Source organism: Necator americanus, chromosome I (assembly GCF_031761385.1).
Source record: "Necator americanus strain Aroian chromosome I, whole genome shotgun sequence".
Taxonomy (NCBI): Eukaryota; Metazoa; Nematoda; class Chromadorea; order Rhabditida; family Ancylostomatidae; genus Necator; species Necator americanus.
The window spans coordinates 28,820,447-28,840,201 of record NC_087371.1 but is presented as its reverse complement, the minus strand read 5'-3'; the positions used below and the strand labels follow the sequence as shown (position 1 = coordinate 28,840,201).

Here is a 19,755-nt window from a genome sequence, read left to right as displayed (position 1 = left end):
ACTTTAGGGGATAGCCGATGTCCCCAGTCAGTGTTTTCATGCTCTCAGACAAGTCTGATACCAATTTATCGACCCTAAAGGGATGAAGGGGTGGGTTGACAGTACGGAGATTCGAACCTCCCTCTTATGTACTTACTGCGCTACTAAATCTATGGATAAACAGGACTTCTCGCTGATCATCTGAATCAGTTCAAGTGTTTATTTTGTCATTTCATTGCTTCGGAGACTTTTCATCTGTGTAAATTTAAGCTCTATGCTGGTAGAGACAAAATATTTGGTTGAGGTGGCTCTAGGATGCCGTCCCTGGTGGATATTGGAAGTTATCGAAAGTTTAATGGTGTATAGTAGTTCATCCACATTTTCTCAACAAAATATAATAAACTCATTCTACTGTGCTTTTCGCCAAGCTCGTTTTTTTCTTCTCTGGCTCTGTCTATGTCTTGTTTTCTCTCAGAGGACTTATCAAATTCTGCTGTATGAACCCTCATTTTGCTTCCAGGGAGGCAGCTCGATGCAGAGACACAGAGAAAGAGGGAGGATAACCATACAAACCACGACATCACATAAAAATATATAAAGTACTATATAAGCATCTCTTCACATGATTGGTACAAATTAGTCCCATGTGGCTACGAGAATAATGAGCCAGATACAAAATTTGTGCGTTTTATCGCCATTTGTAGGTTTCCACTTCTCAGTGTTACAGTCTGAGTCTTTCAGTTACTAGTACAAGAGCCGAATACTTATCTTCTCCTAATTTAGCACAAAAAAAAAACTTAGGATCAGATGTATTAAGGTGTATTAGTGACATTAATACTGCTGTCAGAATCTCTTGCAGTTGTAATCACCCATCACATATGCATGCTTATCCGCTACTTTATTAAAAACTTCCTGAAAATTCTATTCTATTCCATTATTCATTTTCCACTTCCTGAACGAGGCTCCCTTTTTCTAGCCGCTATGTCGATTAGCGTTCTAAATCTTTTCCGGCTGGAGGGCACTAAGAAAAAAAGGAGTGTAGCTCCGGAGGAGGTGCAGCTTCGAGCTTTCATTATCTGATGATGAGGATTGAACCATCTCTCAGCAAAATCCTTCACGTAGGCACATTTTCTACTCAGTATTTATCAGCATTCTTACTATTCTACACTTCCTACATGACCGTATGTCAAATTCTAACTAGTTCCTCTTCTTCTGTGTAGCTATTTCTTGTTTTGTTTACCTCCCTGATTTCAATCATAATCAAATGCTCAACCAGTCTTTCAAATACATGGGGCTGATCGTGATTATTTCACTTTTTTTCGAGTTAATTTGAAGAGTCCTACTGTGCCAGCTTGCTGGTCGCAATGCTAAGAGAACTTTTAAAAGTAACTTTGCAAGATCGTTCACTGGATTTTCCATAAACCTTAATCTTAAACGAATTATTGAATTTCAAATTTGATACTTGAGGTAACTGAACTTGAGATCCTAAAAATGTTAAAATTAATGTACAGAAAAATCTAAACTTTTCCACAGGAACCATATAATTTCGAATTATTAGAAAAAAAAAGAATAACAAAGAGATGTGGCGATGAGTTCCGTCCAATCAAGAATTTTTAGTCCCCTACGTTATGTAAATCTCAAAAATCTCCGCTTACAGATCGTTTTTTTTAATTTTATTTTATTTATTTTTTATGTTATTTTTTTATTTATTTTTATTGTTATTTTCTTTTCGAGGACATTTAAATGCCCCGTAATTAATGTGTATTTCGTACTTCGTTCGTAGTTCATGTTCTCAAATTTGATACGCACATTCTGTTTTTGTAAAACCATCAATTTTTTTTTCAAATTTCGCTAATTTTCGAGCCAAAATTTCTTTCCAAGGATAAGAACTTATCTAAAAACGTCCAGAAACAGCAACGATTATTGTCGCCAATGTATTGCCTGTAATTAAGGCTATCAAAAAGAACAAAAATGGTTGTCGGTTCTCATTGTTTAGTCGCTAATGAAATCGATGAGTATATTTGAGAAAAAAAAACACTAGTTTACGTTTGTCAATGCAATTATACTGCCTGAGTCATCCGTGTGATTCTAATCCTAAGGAAGATAAGAAGTGTTTAAGCCCGACTATAAGTCGAACTCATCAGTATCACTCTGATAATCGCATCGATGACGCATAAAAACCCGTAACATCCAGAATTGTGCACGAAAACGATCCCTAGTTGTTGTATTCTTTATTCTGTCATTTTATTACTTATTTGCTGTGCTATTTACTGTATTTATTTTGTATTTTGCCGTTGCCACATTCATTTTGGCACGCTGCTGAGCATAATGTAAATAAATAAATAAATAAAGGTTCTCAGAAAACTCTGAAATGAGCCGTATCAGAAGATGACTACATTATCAGAATATTTTCAGCATATTTTTTTATTATTTTTAGCATATTTTTTTTGCAGTGATGTTTAGTAAGGCACCCATGATGGTAAGGAAACATCTGAGATAACACAAGTAATGTAATTAGCTCTGATTCCACTTCGAATGCAGCACGGTAACGAACGGGAACCGCGTCAAATGTACTAGAAATTTGCCCAATATGACGAATATGTAGTATGAACGTTGTAAAGGGTACAATACGTTCCCAGTGATAATTGCACGTAATTATGAACTGGCTCGATCCAGCCTCGTTCAACATACCAAAAAAAAACAAACACGGTTCGGTATATTCTGCAGTAAATCTACTACCACTTCTACTTGTTACCTTCTTCATATTTATACTATTTATATTTGTATTATTTATTTATATTTTTTAAGCACTTAGTGCTATGGTGGGGTTCTTTTTTGGTGCAGAACAAAAAAAATGTGACAAATTTCTCAAAATATAAACATATAAATAAAAGGATAAAGAATAAAGAAAAAGGATAAAGTTATAGCCACTATTGCAGGAGCCTTAAGCATAGAAATAAGAAATAAAGTTCTTTAGGTTGATCAATGCCTTAAGTAAACGTTAAAGGGATAAAGGATAACGTCACTGACTTATGAATCCACTTGGGATACGCCAACGCGTTTTACTGCAATTCATAATCGTTGAAGTCTTGAAATATACAATTTTTCTTTGGCTTATTGAAAAACTTGCAGGGGGCCAGCCGATAATCAAATCAGTCTTTTTATACTCCCATACAAGTCTGGCACAAATTTATCGACATCGGAGGGATGAAAAGCTTGGTTTGCACTAGGTGGGTTTCGAACCATCGACCGTGTAGCTGCAGTGGATCTCTGAGCGACAACCCCACATCCGCTCCATATAGATAAGTTGGAAAAAAAGACCAAATAAAAGAAAAGATAAATAAGAAAATATGATATAAAAATATAAATATAATGCATAATAATGTATTATATGAGTATCATATATAATGGTGGGTGTGGCGCAGTCGGTTAGAGGTCCGTTGTAGCCACACGGTCAAGGGTTCGAATCCGCCCTCGTGCTCACCAAGCCTTTCATCGCGATCCGGGGTCGATAAATTGGTACCAGACTTGTCTGGGAGGATAAAAACACTGACTTGATCATCGGCTGGCCCCCGCAAGTCATTGTATAGGCCAATACGCGTTCCAAAACCTTAACGATTACGAATTCCAGTAAAACGCGTTGGCGCATCCCAAGTGGATTGATATGCCAGTGACTTTATATAGTATTTAATAATGTACTTAATAATATTTAATATAGTACAATAATGTATAACGTAAATAAACAAGTATGATATAAAATATAATAAGCAAGTATAATTGTAAATATATACATATGTAAATAAGTAAATAAATATATATGACGAACTGGCGCTGTTCGCGGCGCGGCTCTGTAACCCGTCGTATAGTGAAACTGGCTTCTGTGAGATTCTGTGAGCCTCGAAATGTTTTTTTCTCGACGTAAGGGATAATTAACTCCAAAAAAAGTTAATTCTAAATTCCTGCTACGTGAAAATGTGATGAGCACATCAACAGGATTCCCTATTTAGATCCATAAAACGTCTTCTAAGCATCAATGGTATTTTTAAAGAAAAATTCCCACCCCTGACGTGACATTCAATGAAAGTCCACGTTTTGATAGTGGTACGATACCATCTCTGGTACGTAACAGCAACCAGTCCTCACGATCCTTTGTCCATTGCTTCTGTTCTTTCCTGGAAAAGAAAATTTGACTGGTTTTCGTGTGTCGAGGTGAGGTGTTCCGAAGGTTTTTGTTTCACAATCGCGTAAGGGTACACGCGGACGCAGATGTTAATCGCGTAATGCATGCAATCCAGCGCATCGCACAAGTTTTCTCGTTCCGACGAGCATTTTCAACACCAGTTCGGCGAAGTTGAATGGTTCAGTCAGCAGGCAGGATTTGTACCGGCTTACTCATCCACGAATCCAGTATTTTCTGATGATTCATGCATTCCTCCATTACTCTTCCCCCTCACAAGTGCTGGATTGACTATCCATTGCTTTGTTAGTTGTAGTATTTTTAGTAGTAGTACTTTTTTTACTATTCTTAAATCATTTTTTTAGTTTCTAACATTATTTTAAGGTTCGGTAGACGTAGAAATTCCGAACAAAAATAAACAATAACAAAAAAAAATAGTGCTATTCAGTGCTATGTGAATTATCTATGAATCTTACAATTGTATACTCTATAGTATAGCTCCAATAAAACCAGTTAGGATCATCTTCGTAGTTTGTTTTAGCATTCTAGCGAGGACGCAATCAGATGGACGACAGAAAAACCTTTTGTTTCAAGCTTCCTGAGCTTTTCCAGTGTATGTGTGGGCGTCAGATTACAATCAGATGTACGTATGTCATCCCTGTAGCCTTTTCATATGCATGTGTTTACTATAAAGTACGGAAAATCCTTTAATTACATTCCTTTTTCCATTTTCGTATCGGTACAACCGCAAAGCTTATTATTTTTGTCTCCAAGTCACACTGAATACTCCTGTTTCATTCACACAGGGTCCCAGACAAATAGTTTCGTTTGGATTTCTCGGTCTAATTCATGATCTGTTACTGATTATTTACAACTTATTATTATTTATTTATACTATATTTATATCATCTACTATTTGACTATTTCTTAGCACACCTCTGTGTGTAATGAAAAGTAAGGATGTGTGCAATTATTAATTAATTGATGGAAATTCTACGCTTCTTCAACTCCTGGGGAGTCCCGTCTGGAAGCTTGCCTTAGTTTTTCCTTCTCTACACGATTAGTACTCTTGAACTTATAAAGATCATTTATATGAAATAAGTTTTATTTCATTTTTTTCCAAAGGGAAAATTTAATTTTGCTATTATTTTACTTTTAGACGGCTCTTTTATTCCGTTAAAATCGTTTTGTGACCCAAGAAATTCAAAACCTCAAAGGCACAATCAAACAATTTCAATCAAGTAGAAGTCATTTTACTCTAGAAATTTCCGATTCTTCATCATGGCATCCAACCCAATAAGACGGTTAGTGGTTTTTTTCTTATAATTGACTCCATTAAATATGTAAGTATATGTACAATATCGCATCATTTAGGAGAATGAGCAAATTTTTCCTTGAGCTTCTCTTCCCCTTCTCATTTACGTTTTTCTATCATTCTTATTTCTCTTGCCATCTCCCTATACTATTTTTTTTAACGAATTAAAGAAACATAATTATAGCATTGATTGCATCGCTTGGAAGATGAGTTTGTTTTAGGTCACATTTTCTGGATTACCAACGGGATTTGAGCGTCATATTCACGCTTAAATTCAAAATTGCACCCGTGTTCCCTTCGTGGAGATATTTCTACACCGTCAATTCCCGATACTTTGTCTTTAAAGGCATCACCCCACAAATCTGAGGTGGTGCAGATTTCAGATGGAGTATTCTTATAAGGGATAGTAGATTGTGGAGAGGAGGGTGATTTCGTCCACTTCTTCCCAATTAGTGTAAAAAACGGCCCGGAAGATGCGGCGCCGCACAAGGCTGGCGCGCTCCAGTCGAACTCCTTGTAGAAATTAGTGCGCCAGAACGTAGCGTGAAAAGCGTAAAAAACGGCCCCGAAGCCGTATCTTCTGGGCCGTTTTTTACGGCAATTAGAAAGAAATGGACGGAATCACCCCCCCTCTCCCTAATCTACTATCTCTTATAAGAATACTCCACCTGAAATCTGCACCACCTCAGATTCGTGGGGTGATGCCTTTAAACGTGTTTCTTGGATCAGCTGCTGAAATACATTGGATTCCGTTGCTTTTGCTACCCAAACGACGAAGTTGTCCATGGTTTAGTAGCTTATAGCAATGATTTTGGTTCACCAAAACTCTAAGATTCTCGTTAAAAATGAAAAGAGAGGAGAAGAGAAGTTTCTAATGTCATGAGTAGACCTGGTCATAACTGTAGCAAGGTAAAATTTCCAAATAAACAAGAAACACCTAATGGAGAGCAGGAATGCGTAGTTGAGTCAAGAAATTATCCCTCGTGGAAAGATTATTGGGTAATGACGGAAATGTGGTCATTTCCGATCGATATGAAAGATTTCCGAGACCTCAACCGCACACATTGGAGAGGATGTGTAAATAAACCGCATGTTTCGAAAACTATGTATAGACCTGTGAAAACCACACAATGCAACACTTAGTTTTTTTTTCTCTTAGAATAAAAATCCTGATCATGGCCACGGATCATAGCAGGCATAGGGCTCGAACGAAGACCTAAGAGCTGGGAGTACACTGGTCGACGATTCGGTTAATTTTTTATTGTTTACTGTTTTGCCAGCGAGATTTTAATGAAACTTGAACAGATTAGAAGCATTTTAGATTTCCGCCAGAAATCTATCCATGAATAAAAAAAATGAGTGCTCATCTATTAGCAATGACTTCATGCCGTTCGTAACACTCTGTGGGCTATATGATTGTCTTATCACATGCAGGTCCTTAACAATATCCAGGCAATCAAAATGTTCGACTTTCAGTGAACTTTGGCCTCGTAGGGTGTCGTATTGATTTTTAATGAGCCGTATCTGAGGTTGTTATTAACTAATTGTCTTGACTAACGCTCCGGCTAATCGCCATCCTCAGATCCTGGGACAGGCGTCCTAATTTACAATCTAAGCGACCAACTATCTCCACAACTAAGCAGATAAACCTTAAGCCTACTTTTTCAGCCAACTGAGAAGCAGCTCCACTAATTGTTCACCTTGGATTGGAGACCAATGAAGTAATCAATAGCAATCTTGTGTACAGTTCACTGAAAATCGATACAACTATCCAGACAACAATAGTAGATCTCATTCGCCTTGGGTGACATTCTGCAAGAACACGGTGGTTCACCACCGCCGCTAGACCAGCGGGGACTGATCAATTTGTTTTCCTGGTTGGAGTTCTTGCTGCCGGTGTACTTAGAACGATATCGAGGCTTAGCAAGGAGAGAGGAGGAGTTTGATGGAGTACACGTAGTATTAAAACCCTCAAACAATTTTTAGGCCCTTGATAAAGACGAGGTTGTCGAAACGTGAGGAAACACACAAACCAAAATTCTTAATTTTTATTTTATTTTTACTTTTTACCAAAATCTCTTCGGTGCTACAAGTAAACATAAATCGCGTTTACAGTACCGAGTTCTCAAAAAGAGAGGATTTGGGGATTGCTGGACAGTAGTCGGTTGCACTGTAGAATCATTCAAAAATTGTGTCCAGGTTTCAAGAAGGGTTTTGTTTTAAAGGCATCACCCCACGAATCTGTGGTGGTACGGATTTCAGGTGGAGTATTCGTATACGGGATAGTAAATTATGGAGAGGGGGTGATTCCGTCCATTTCTTCCTAATTGCCGTAAAAAACGGCCCAGAAGATGCTGCACGTGCACAAGACTGGCGCGCTCCAATCGAACTCGTTTAAGAAAATAGCGCGCCGGAACGCACGAAGCCGTATTTTCTGGGCCGTTTTTACGGCAATTAGGAAGAAATGGACGGAATCACCCTCCAGAAGTGCGAAAGTTCGACTTTCCTTGAATCTTGGCATAGAGATTGCAACTTGTTGATAGTCGAATTTAAGCAACAGCCGAGATTGTTAACAAAATTTATTACGGCTAACGTTTCGGCGCTGTCGCCTTCGTCAGAGCCTGGAAAGTAAGAACATTTGCAATATATCCTCTCAAATGCCTCATCCAGAACAAGTCATCATCCCCTAGGATATTACACCCGGAAACAAAAACCAAAAAAGCCCAAATCGTTGTGCCTACCTTAGTAGCCGCGTTGCCGTGATGTTAGCGGATATCCGCGTGGTGCTATCGCTCCGCTGATACTAATTACGCGACAACGCCGAAACGTTAACCGTAATAAATTTTGTTAACAATCTTGGCTGTTGCTTAAATTCGACTATCAACAAGTTGGAATCACCCTCCTCCTTATAATCTACGAACCCGTATACGAATACTCCACCGGAAATCCGTACCACCTCAGATTCGTAGGGTTATGCCTTTAACCCATTACATTGCTGTAGTCGTAGATAAATCTCTTTCCTGTAGTAATGCTAATAACAGGAAATGCCAGCTTAACTCATTGGTCATTGTTTTTTCTTCGCAGCTTATGAAGCTTATCGAAAGTATTCTACTGGGAAATAACCAATTTTACTGCTTCTATTCGAAGCCTCCAGATTAATTAAGTGAAATTTCTCCGAGCTTTCTTGCGGTCCACATAAATCTCTTGCCTTTCTTCCCTTTTCTTTCATCTTCTCTCTCTCTTTGTTTTGCACACTTTCTTCCTTCCTAGCCGTCTATTCCATGGTAGAGGCTTCAATTCATTTTTTTTTTAAATTGTTGTGCCTTCAGCTAAACTTCCTACGGATCTTCTCTCTGACTACAGTCGTATGAATGAGTTTGACATGTTACGTTTCTACATTTTTCGATGCCTATAAAATATTCGCGAGCAGAATGTTTTTTTAAGTCGTCCACCCTAACCCTAACCACAAAAAGCGTACTTCCCAGCCCTATTATTCGTGAATACAGATTTTACTGAGATGAAATCGTGGATCTTGATACATAATGAAATAGCAGTTAATAGAAAAAAAAACTGTTGAACAGAGTAAAAATGAAAGATTTCTATAGTCATCCCATTTTCCTTTTTTTTCCTTTTCTTTTCTGTTCGTGAAACATGTAAGTCTTAAAAAAATGTGACCAATTACAAAATACGTGGGATATTACTACATGTAAAACTGCAAACTAAAGAACTAGGCCAAACTACCAACCATACCTTTACAAAATTAAGAAAAGTTCAGGTCTAGAAGGAAGACCTCCAGAAAAAAACACCAAGATTTGCATTGTAGAAGTTTTGAAAAGTCTAGATGTAAAGTCATGACAGAAATAGAAAGAACTGCAAAATCTCGTCTGTTACGTACTTTTGTGACCTACAGAAACTTTTAGAACTTTCACTCTGGTCTTTGGTTTGTTCGGATCCTAAGCGGCTTATCTAAGCTGCGTTTGCACTAATATAAACGCTAAGTCGTATTTTCAATTTGCAGTCTCGCAGGGTTTGCTCAGGGAGCGAAATGAGTTGTTTGTCTAATAAGGATAAATATGTAGCAGTCATGATAAAAGTAGCAAAATATTGAAACATTCAGTTCTGCCATTATTCGAACAAATTACTCTTTGTTTGATGAAAATGAGTGCTTAGAGAAATTTGTATTCGCAGGTGCTACAAATTTTTGTAAACGTAGATTTGCACTCGTTTGCACGGTGAAAATTGCTGACTAATCCTGAGAAAGTTAAAGCCTCACCATTTTGTTCCTCTCAACATTCATTTTGTTATGTCCTATCCCAACGGGACTAGTTAGCGTAATTTGACCAACTACTTCAGTTTGCAATGCTCCATTGAAACTTACTTTCGAAAATGGATGATAAATGAGTTCTCATTGGGAAGTTTTTAATGAAAATCCATATATGGAATTCATGATCCTTCTATTTATTGTTTGTTCAGTTTCCAGTTAGTGTGTAGTGTTCATTTTTGCAATTACTATTTTCTCTCGTTTATATCTTCACATTTTTGGGCGTCGGATTACTAACATTCTTTTTTCGCGCCATTAAGTGCAGCAAACAAAGTAATAAATTAGTGTAGTCCGGTCAAAACGACCTTAAATCTCTCCTATCGGGTAGGCGGCTGCATTCCAGGTGCTGTCTTAAAGTCATCACCCCACGAATCTGATGTGATATGGATTTTTGATGGTCATGACTAAACGGGATCGTAGATTGCAGAAATGGGTGGGATCCCGGTCATTTCTTCCTAATCGCCGTAAAAAACACAACGAAAGATGCGGCTTCCAGCTTTCCGGGGCGCTATTTTCCATGAGTTCGATTGGAGCGCGCCAGCCGCATAAGGCTGGCGCTCTCCAGTCGAACTCCTTGTGGAAAATAGTGCTCCAAGACGCCAGAAGCCGTATCTTCCGTGCCGTTTTTTACGGGAATTAGGAAGAAATGGATCACCTCCCTTCCCATAATCTACTGATCCGTATACGAATACTCCACCTGAAATCCGTACCACCCTAGATTCGTGAGGTGATGCCTTTAAACTCCATGTTCTGATAGAGAAAGTACAGCATGAAGAATTTCGATGCTTTTAATCGAGTCCAGGGAATCGAATAAGTAAACGTAGAATCCTCGTAAACACCTATTTTTCACATTCTTTTTATCTTCCAGGTGTTTCATTGTGTTTTGTGTTTTACTGAGCAGTTGTATTCAATTTTCACTCTTCACATTTTGTATTTCCAATTTTCAATTTGTATCTCTAGAAATTTTGAGATCTCTGGGAAATCTCGATATGTCGTTGAACAGTCACGCTTAGTCACACTTGTTTGAATAAATTTCTAGGAAATTTAGAGAGGCATGGTGTTGGATTCCATAGATTCACAACATAAGAAGGTACCAGCTCGAAGCTACCTTACACAACTCTTAGAAAATCTGAAATACCTGCTACAACCCTACAACCTAGGCAGATCCTTGCCGTAATGAAATTTCCAGAAATTTCCAGAGACAGATTTATAACCATTGTGACTTCCTATGTCTCGACATTTCCATTAGAGAGCGAAAGAGACGCTTTAGAAAACAAAACATTTTCAATTCCGCTTTTTTGGGTGGGAAGGGGGGGGAAGTGAGCTCCAAAACCAATTAATTCTATAATTTTCCAAAAAGCCGATGAATGCAAGATTGTTGGAACCTTTCAAACTCTACTACTCATTTTCTGTAACTCCTCTATTGTTTTTTTTCTCGAGAAAAAAATCTTACTCTGACGTGAGCTCAGTAAGACCACTTGAAGATGGATATGCCATTCCGAGATGTGATTCAGTGAACTAATGAAATGGTCTGACTATTTATTTCAACGACTTAGTTATCTGTAACTTATCTTGTGTAGATCGTGATCAACTTTAGAATAGGAGAGGTGACTTCGTTCATCAATTCCTTCTCATCCGATCGGTTGTGTTTGTTTTAGCGTGAGTTTCTGAAATGTTAGTCAAATATAAACATGTGTCGTAGTTTCATTTCAGAAATTAGGATACGGGAAGGCTTCCTTGTGGGATTTAGTACTGAAAGAACGACGTTGCCACTGGCAGATGCTAGTCAAAGTTGGTGTGAGGTCGACAGAACTTTACAATATCGAAATCCGTCCATTTTCTAGGAGTTTCGGATACCACTGCCTCTGGAGGTAGAGGAGTTCCGAAGAGGACAACTGTACTCGGTTGCTGAAGCTAGCAAAAATGAAACTGGAGGTGGAGAAGGCGCTGAGGTTTGTCATTGATGGCATATTACAAAAGAAAACTGGAGTGTATAAACTGAGGTTGTGTATAGCTATAAAAACACCTGCTTCACATTCCTTTCCTATCCCATTTGCATCAAAATTAGAGAACTCACGCACAAGCGTTTTCGTGGCTTAATTAGGCCCCTTTGTTTATTTCAGATACCTTTAGATATTCATTTGGCCCATTTTCACTCATCATGCGGGTGTGGGGCCGCGTATGCAAGTCTGATTGCTGCCTGCTCGTGGTGGCTCTGCTTTAACTAAACGCAATCAAGCGTTTGAGTGGGAACGTGCGAGCTATATAACTTCCATCGTTATATTGCAAAAGCTTCTCATACATTGCAGAAAGGTGTCCGCTTTCGACTCTCCTTACCGAGGCGGTCTTTTCAATGTGCTTCGCGCCGATGGAGTTCCAGGAAAATTCGTACGCCTAATAAACAACATGAATAGAAGATCAACTGCTGCGGTCCGAACACCAGCTGGATGTACTACACCGTTCGAAAACTGGAGTGAGACAAGGGGCCGTGACCGGACCCTTTCTGTTCAACTTTGCCGTCAACGGCGTAATGCGCAGAACAGTTGAGCAGTGTCCCAAGATGTCATTTTAGCACCTTCTGCACGTCCCTTGGTGAATCTCGAGTATGCCGACGATGTAATAATATTCGCTTCTAGCAGCGCGAAGTTACAACGTGTTGTTAACCTTGTATCGAAATTAGTTGCAGCCTGCGGACTACGACTCCGCCCTGATAAATCAAAGTCAAAAGTAAGTCATGCGGACCTCGAATCTGCAGTCGTTCCATTTCTTGTTGTATAAGATCTACGCAAGTTTCATGAGGTGGTTGGAGCATATCCAGCTGACATCCGTGCTGCTTATAAAGCCGCCCATCTCGCTTCTGCTTTCCCTCGATGGCATTTAGCATCTCTTGGGACTCATTCTAATGTTTTTATAAGCGAATGTATAGTACGTCCTCAAAATGTGACTGGCCCATCTATACTCTTCTTGGCTTTCGACATATATTTTGCTGGGTAGTGAAAACTCTTTGGTCACTTCAAAAAATTCACTTAACCTCGAAGATCCGCAATCATCGGTCTCCTCTTTCTATCTTCCGTTTCTTCCATGATATTAGAAATCTCTCCACTGATAGACCCTTGCTCTATTTTCGGCGAGAGCTTCTTGAAGAAAGTCTATACGTCTTCTTCAGCGTTTGTCCCGTCTACTGGCAGGGTCCACGTTTAGTTTAGATGGCGCCATTTTGCCCAGCCGTGTGTCCCATTCACTTCAGTCACCATGTACTCAGCCTTTCCCATCTTGATGCTTTTCCCACCCAAACCTTGCAAACCTGTCGCGCCACATTTGAGTTTGCCGTTGCATTTATTTGCCTTGAGACCTAGGATGACGTCATCGGCATAGAGTAGCGCTGAGGCTTCAGAAGGTCTCTCGTTTTGACGACTATGAAGAGCAACGGAGGAAAAACTGACCCGTGATGCAGACCGACTTGAGCAGGGAACTCTGCTGAATTTCCCGCACCCGCTTCCGCACTACCTCGCAGATTAGCGTACTGATGCTTACCAAATGAACTCAAAAATTCAATTCGTGCAAAACGCAATCAAATGTTTTTTCCGGATCAAATGTTCTTTCCAACTCGAGGAATTAAAGAAACAGCGGTTTCAGTTCTCACGATGCTTCTCAATCAGGAGCCGTCTAGCATGTACGGTATCAGTGGTGCTGCAGCTGCTGACGACTGATCGGCGAATAGATTATCAATGTTTCGAATTCTACGGTTGAAACACGTTCAATACCTCCATACCGTGAGGTAGCAGCTTAATAGGCCTCTAACTGAAGCATTCGGCTCCAGGTTGCCGTTTTTCTTCCGCATAATTATTGTCGTGGTTCATTACCAATCCACAGCAGTTTTCTTTCACAATTATTTCTTCAAAGAAGTGCCTTTTTGCATGTCGGCGAACAATCCAAATTTGTATTGAATTTCAATGACCTGTACACGAGTGCGGCAAATAATTTTATTGGATAACGTTTCGGCAAAATCGACTTGTTCAGAACCTGAAATGGCCGACTCTATTCACAATTTAAACGACTGTCCGTAACTAAACAGATAAACCTTTGCCTACTTCTTAAACCACCAACTTAGCGACTACACTGAATACTCACCTCGGATCGGAGACACCTAGCATGGACTGCAGGTTGGTTGAGCACGAGAGCAAATGATTCGTATTTCTTAGTTGGAACAGAAGAGATATTCGAGATGTGGTGCGACTTTCCGAGTCACTGAGAGGCATTCTAGGATTGACTTGGATCCAAAATACCTTCAGCGATTGCCTCCACCATATCTCGGATGGCAATTCTAGTCCAAATGGGAAATCCGAATCTTTCGCTCTCGTGATCGATCAGTCAGTGGTCCATGGTAGTCGTCTGCGATCCGAGGTGAGCAATCAGAAAGTAGAAATAGGGTTTATCTCTTTAGTTGTGCATAGATTTGGTTGTTTAAAATGTGAATTGAGTTGGCTATCTTAGACTCTGAAGAAGGCGATTTTGCCAAAATGTTAGCCAATAAAATTATTTAACAATCACCTGTACAGCTCACTGGAAATCAATCTGTCATCTTACTATGCTGAAGTTCATTGAAAGTCGAACTTTTCAACAACATTTTATTCAAATCTCTGGATGGTTCAAAATTTGATACTGCCGATTTTTTGAAGTCCAAACATATTTCTGTGATACCCATCGCAATCTGTAAGAAAAGTGTTCTGAACAACGCCAATATTCCCCTACAAGTCCAAGTAGAACCCTTTTGCCCTTTCTGTTCACTGTTCCCGTATCTGTTGTCTTAAAGGCAACGTCTTGTTCGTCAATATAGAGTGCAGCTCACAAACAACACTCATTGTCAATGAGAAGAATCTGTGGTCTTCCAGTAGCTTGGTGACCAAGCAAATGTTGCGCAGCGATCTGGCAGGAAAGGTGACAAGAATTACGGTTATCGCTGAAGCTGAAATGTGGACACGTGCGGCCTTCCCTGATCTGATAGGAATAGTCACCACCAAAGTGCATTATGGAGCAAAATTTTACGTTCTCTGACCATATGAGACGAGATTTATATGAGAGGACACTGCAGAAACCTATAGAACATACGCATACGGTGCAAATCAGACAATTTTATTTTTTTTCTGTACAGTTTGAGTTTGCATACTCTTGTAGTGTCACGCGAAACATTTGTCGCAATCTTTCGTGATTAGTACCGCTTCCTTTTCAGTTTGTCAAACAATATGATTTCTTCGATGATCCCTCGATTCTGCCTGGAAAGACGTTGTCTGGCACCTATACCTACAAAATATATCGACTTAAGTCAAAAGCTCCATGGGTGCTACAGAAGGTATGAATGTTACAACATTATTATCATAGTTGAACACATTTCTCAGGATACCGCCGTCCCAAGGTAACTCTTAAGATGGGGAAATACAAATCAAGAGTCTTGCCCATGAGTTAAATGAAAGTGGTGTACGTGTGAGTAGAACTATTGAGAGTCGTCGGAATAGAATCCTAGCATCTGAGAACCTCTAAATAACTCTTTTTCAATCCCAGCAGCTTCACCGACGCTTATTCAAACATTGTTCAGACGTTTCTCTTGTACTCCAGCATCTTTTCCCTAACTCGGCGATAAACGGTATTGTCCAATGATTGCCGTTCCGTTATTTCTCGGTCTAGAGTTTTTAGGTAAAACTACAGGCTCTTCTCCGTTGTCGCTCACCGAGATGCTCAGTGTTTTTGCGCAGTGTTTTAATTTTCGACCTTTAAAGGCAGCATACCACGAATCTGAGGTGGTGCGGATTTCAGGTGAAGTATCCGTAAACGGGGTCGTAGAGTATGTAGACGCGGATAGTCCCTTTCTTCCCCTGCATCACTGCAAACAGCCGCCTCCAGAATGCTGTTTTGTACGAAGCCATCTATTAAAACGCTCCACCCCTTGTGCCGCCTCCGCCCTGTGATTCGTCGAAAATCAATTCGAACTGCCCCGATAGGCAGCAAGGGATGCAACGCGTGCAAGGGTGGCGCGCTGCAGTAGAAGAAACTTAATATAGGAGAGAGAGAGAACCACTCCGGTCTCTATAATACACGACTCCGTGTACGGATACTCCACCTGAAATTCGTACCACTCCAGATTTGTGGTATGCTGTCTTTAATCATGCAGTTTCAAGCTTTCCCTGCGTGTGAACTACCGCTCTATCCAAAATCAGGATCAGAACCATCAATAGAGAGTGGATTTCAATCTATTCAGTTTTTTTTCCGCACTCTTTGCTTTTTCTTATTCTTTTTAAATGTGAGAGATGTTCTTAATCGGATCAGAAATTCAGCCTTTAAGTAGAATTACGTTATGTAGCAAAGCAGATTTCACTTTTCAGTCCTTCAGTTTCAAAAAGAAAAACTGAAACCGAAAAACGAGTCCTACGAAATTTCCAGGCATTCACTTTCAAAATCCTACTCATTTCTTCAAAGAGCTAATTTCTTTTGCCCAATGAGAGTGTATTGTGAGATGCAGTTGAACGAAAAGAGCTTATTTAGTTCTTGCAGATATTCCCGAGTGAAGCTTTCGAAATCCACGAAGAGAGTTGGAACGCTTATCCATACTGCAAAACGATTTTAACGGTAAATCTCTTGTGCGTCGTTTACAATTTCTTGGCTCGTTTCGCATAAGGTTGGCTCCAGAGGGAAGTAGAGAATCGTTAGATTAAGTGTAGAACCTCAGAGAGTTTTAGTGGCAAGTCGACCTCTTCAGAATCCTGGTTATATGGGCTCAAACTTCTCACTAATAATCGAATCTATTCATCTTCCAGACAATGGTTGTTCTGATAATGTGAGTTTTCGTCTTCTCAATACAGGAATCTTTATCTATTCTTACCGAAATCTTATTTATTAGTACGCATTTTAGCCACTGAATGCTCCAGAAAAACGGGAGATCATTTACTTGGACATATGCGACGACATCATCCTTGGTAAATGCCAATATAATCCGGATACAGACCCGAAGCTGTTCATTTCGGAACGGACAGGAAGAGGGCGACTCAAACCGGACTGGATGTATTCTACCACCCCTGTACGTTGTTATACGGAGATAATATGTATTCATGAAAAAAGACTGAAAACTGTAGCTTCATGACTTTGAGGGAAGTTAACTTAAACTCCATTCATTCATACTTTAATTCAGATAATGTGTTGCTACAAGCTCGTCACTGTTCACTTTAAATGGACTGGACTAAGTGGTTTTGTGGAAAAAACCATACAAAAGCAATACTCTAAGATATTTACGAGATTTCACAGGTCAGTTGGTGCACTCTGGCACGTTCGTCTTTAAAGGCATCAGCCCACGAATCTGAGGTGGTACGGATTTCAGGCGGAGTATTTGTCTACGGTATAGTAGATTATGGAGAGGGGGTGATTCCGTCCATTTCTTCCTTACTATCGTAAAAAACTTCCCGGAAGATGCTTCGCGTGCACATGGCTGGCGCGCTCCGATCGAACTCGTTGCGGAGAATAGCGCGCCGGAACGCAAGAAGCCGTATCTTCCTCGCCGTTTTTTGCGGCAATTACGAAAAAATGGAGGGAGTCACTCTCCTCTCTATAATCTACTATCTCGTATACGAATAGTCCACCTAAAATCCGTACCACCTCAGATTCGTGGGGTGATGCCTTTAAAAAGTACAGGCGAACAACGAAACCTTGCTAGAGTAGGGATCACTAGCTAATGCCAGTTTTTTTTTGAACCTTTACCAAATCTTTCCCATATAAGTGCAGGCTGGTGTACATGAAGTGTGAACCAAAACACTACCCATAACTTTGTATCAATTGATCCAAATAAGAAATCTTTCTCTCCCGTTAAAAAGTCAGAAAGTTCTACGTAAGTTCTCAGACATCACATCACGGAATGACTTCCTTTAGCTTCCAATCTCTTCCGGAAATTTTTGAGGATGCGCGCGATCAGTTCCCATGCCTCATGCCTCATCTAATGGTACTTTCAACGAATCCAGTGACTTGTACTTAAAACCTAAAACTTACTTAAAACGACCAGACAATCCAAAATCCAAAAGATTGAGATCGGGCGAGTTCGACGGGCAAACACCTTCATCGACAAACCCATTAGATTTGTCTCACACCACTCCAGTGTCTTCTTTGCGCCGTGGGGTGGCGCTCAATTTTGCAGAAAGGTCCAGTGAGTGTCCTTATCGGTTCCTTTGGCTCAAGGAATCACCGCATCTCTGGATTTTCCATAGCCGGTCGCACTTCATACGGACCACCCTGCAGTACCTTGTTTGTTGTTCTTGTGATTTCTATGCTCCGGTACAATAAACAACACATCTTAAAGACTGCAGCATACCACGAAATTGACGATGTTAGAGTCTCTGCAGGAGAATATAGAGTTCGGATTGTAAACTACGGGTACGAGCGTGGTCACCTCCATTTTCTGCCAATCGTCCTGCAAAAGGACATGGAAGTCGACCTTATTTCTTGCGAGATACATTAGAACGTTACGTCCATGGGCACGCGCCACGTCCACAAAGCCGAGCGGTCAGAAACCAAAGAGATCTGTTCAGCAGTCTAATCAAGTAAATCCAATAAATACGCTAGTGAGCGCACCAACATTTTTGAGCCCGATTAGAGAGAACTGAGCGTGGCCACAGTTATACACGTGATCTACAACTAGAGTTGGACATTGTACCACAGGGATTCGAACATCGATTTCAAGTGATATGCTGTCTTTGAATTTTCATTTGCACCATGAACATTACTCGCATATCTTTTTTAAGATCTGCAGGAGATTGATTCCTATGAGGATTAAGTCTTTCAGAGATGCTTTCTGCTGGATTGATTACTGGATTGATCTCAACGAAGACGAATTGAGGGAGTTTGAAGAAAAGATCGCGGAGCAACTCCTTAAACAATTGGCAGAACCAGAGAAAAGAGGAGCTACTCTCGACGATAGACCTATCATAGACTAAAACACAAAAATCAGTAAAGATTCAAACGACAGAATAAATTGATGCTATTTTGCTTATACAGGTCGTAAGTTTTTTTCACAGCGCATATTGATCACTTAAAATGTTGAGGATTTGCGAACTTTTTTTGATTCCGATAGATCATACCTGTCGGTGACCTCATGAGAGCGAAGGTTTGACTTTGTTCGAATTTTTGAATGGAGGAGGAAGTATAACACACTTAGTTTCGCTAAGATCACGACGACACGACCACCGAGGCTCTGGCCAAGGCGACGACTTCATTCGTTGTCATTACGATTCCCTTTTTCTTTGCTTCACACAAGTTAACGACGAAATAATCTCGTATTTCGCTTTAGTTAAGCGAAATTTAAAAGGACACTAGCAATAAGCCGAAAAACAGCTATTTATCTCTTCTCTAATTCAATTCGAATTGACCCATGTATCAAAGCTGATGCCACTTCGAAAGTTCTCTGAAATTCTGAAATGTTTCTGTTCATTATTCTACAAAGATGATTTTTTTAAATGTTTGTGGGCAAAGAGATGAAGTTTGAGTGTTTTTTATTGCGCATGTAATTTTTCTACAACCTATATGTACACTAAATATCAGTGACACAGAGAGTGGTAGTTCGATTTTCGACTTTAAATCGATGAGGAAACAACCAAAGACTTATTGATTCAGTGGTCCGCGAACTAATGAGTAGAGCTGCAATTACTGCATCTGATTTTATATTTCGGAAACCAGTAAAAGATTCATTTCTGAACTTTTTTGGCATGCCTATGTATGACCACAGTAGCTAAACAGATGTTGAACTTAGCAGTGCAGACGTTCCATCTCAGATCAATCACATGTTCGTCGCGTTTCTTCGACATTAATGGATTCCAGCAAACGATTTTAGAGGTAAACATCATAGTTCGGCTATTTTTTCTGCAGATGAGACTGTTGAAATTCGCACTTCAATAGTTCTGCGAACAATTCCTTATACCTCTATATACCAAG

At 39.8% G+C, this 19,755-nt stretch overlaps 2 protein-coding genes across 3 annotated transcripts in view; one reads left to right on the top strand and one right to left on the bottom strand.

Moving 5' to 3' along the window:
* RB195_007161 (uncharacterized protein) overlaps positions 1 to 11,289 on the bottom strand; it is a gene marked incomplete at both ends in the record, with an annotated part of 28,968 nt that extends 17,679 nt beyond the window's left edge. For both annotated transcript variants that reach the window (XM_064180648.1, XM_064180649.1), the window contains 2 exons: positions 4,040 to 4,151; positions 11,246 to 11,289. In XM_064180648.1, coding sequence (XP_064037502.1) covers positions 4,040 to 4,151; positions 11,246 to 11,289 — 156 coding nt within the window. The remainder of the gene's footprint in view (positions 1 to 4,039; positions 4,152 to 11,245) is intronic.
* Positions 11,290 to 11,571: 282 nt separating this feature from the next.
* RB195_007160 (uncharacterized protein) lies at positions 11,572 to 18,761 on the top strand (the record flags this gene model as incomplete). The annotated part of the gene is made up of 8 exons (XM_064180645.1): positions 11,572 to 11,583; positions 11,637 to 11,744; positions 15,023 to 15,142; positions 16,339 to 16,413; positions 16,544 to 16,621; positions 16,697 to 16,861; positions 16,973 to 17,085; positions 18,611 to 18,761. 8 exons carry the CDS (start codon positions 11,572 to 11,574, stop codon positions 18,759 to 18,761), a joined length of 822 nt encoding a protein of 273 aa, XP_064037501.1.
* Between the last annotated feature and the right edge of the window lie 994 nt (positions 18,762 to 19,755).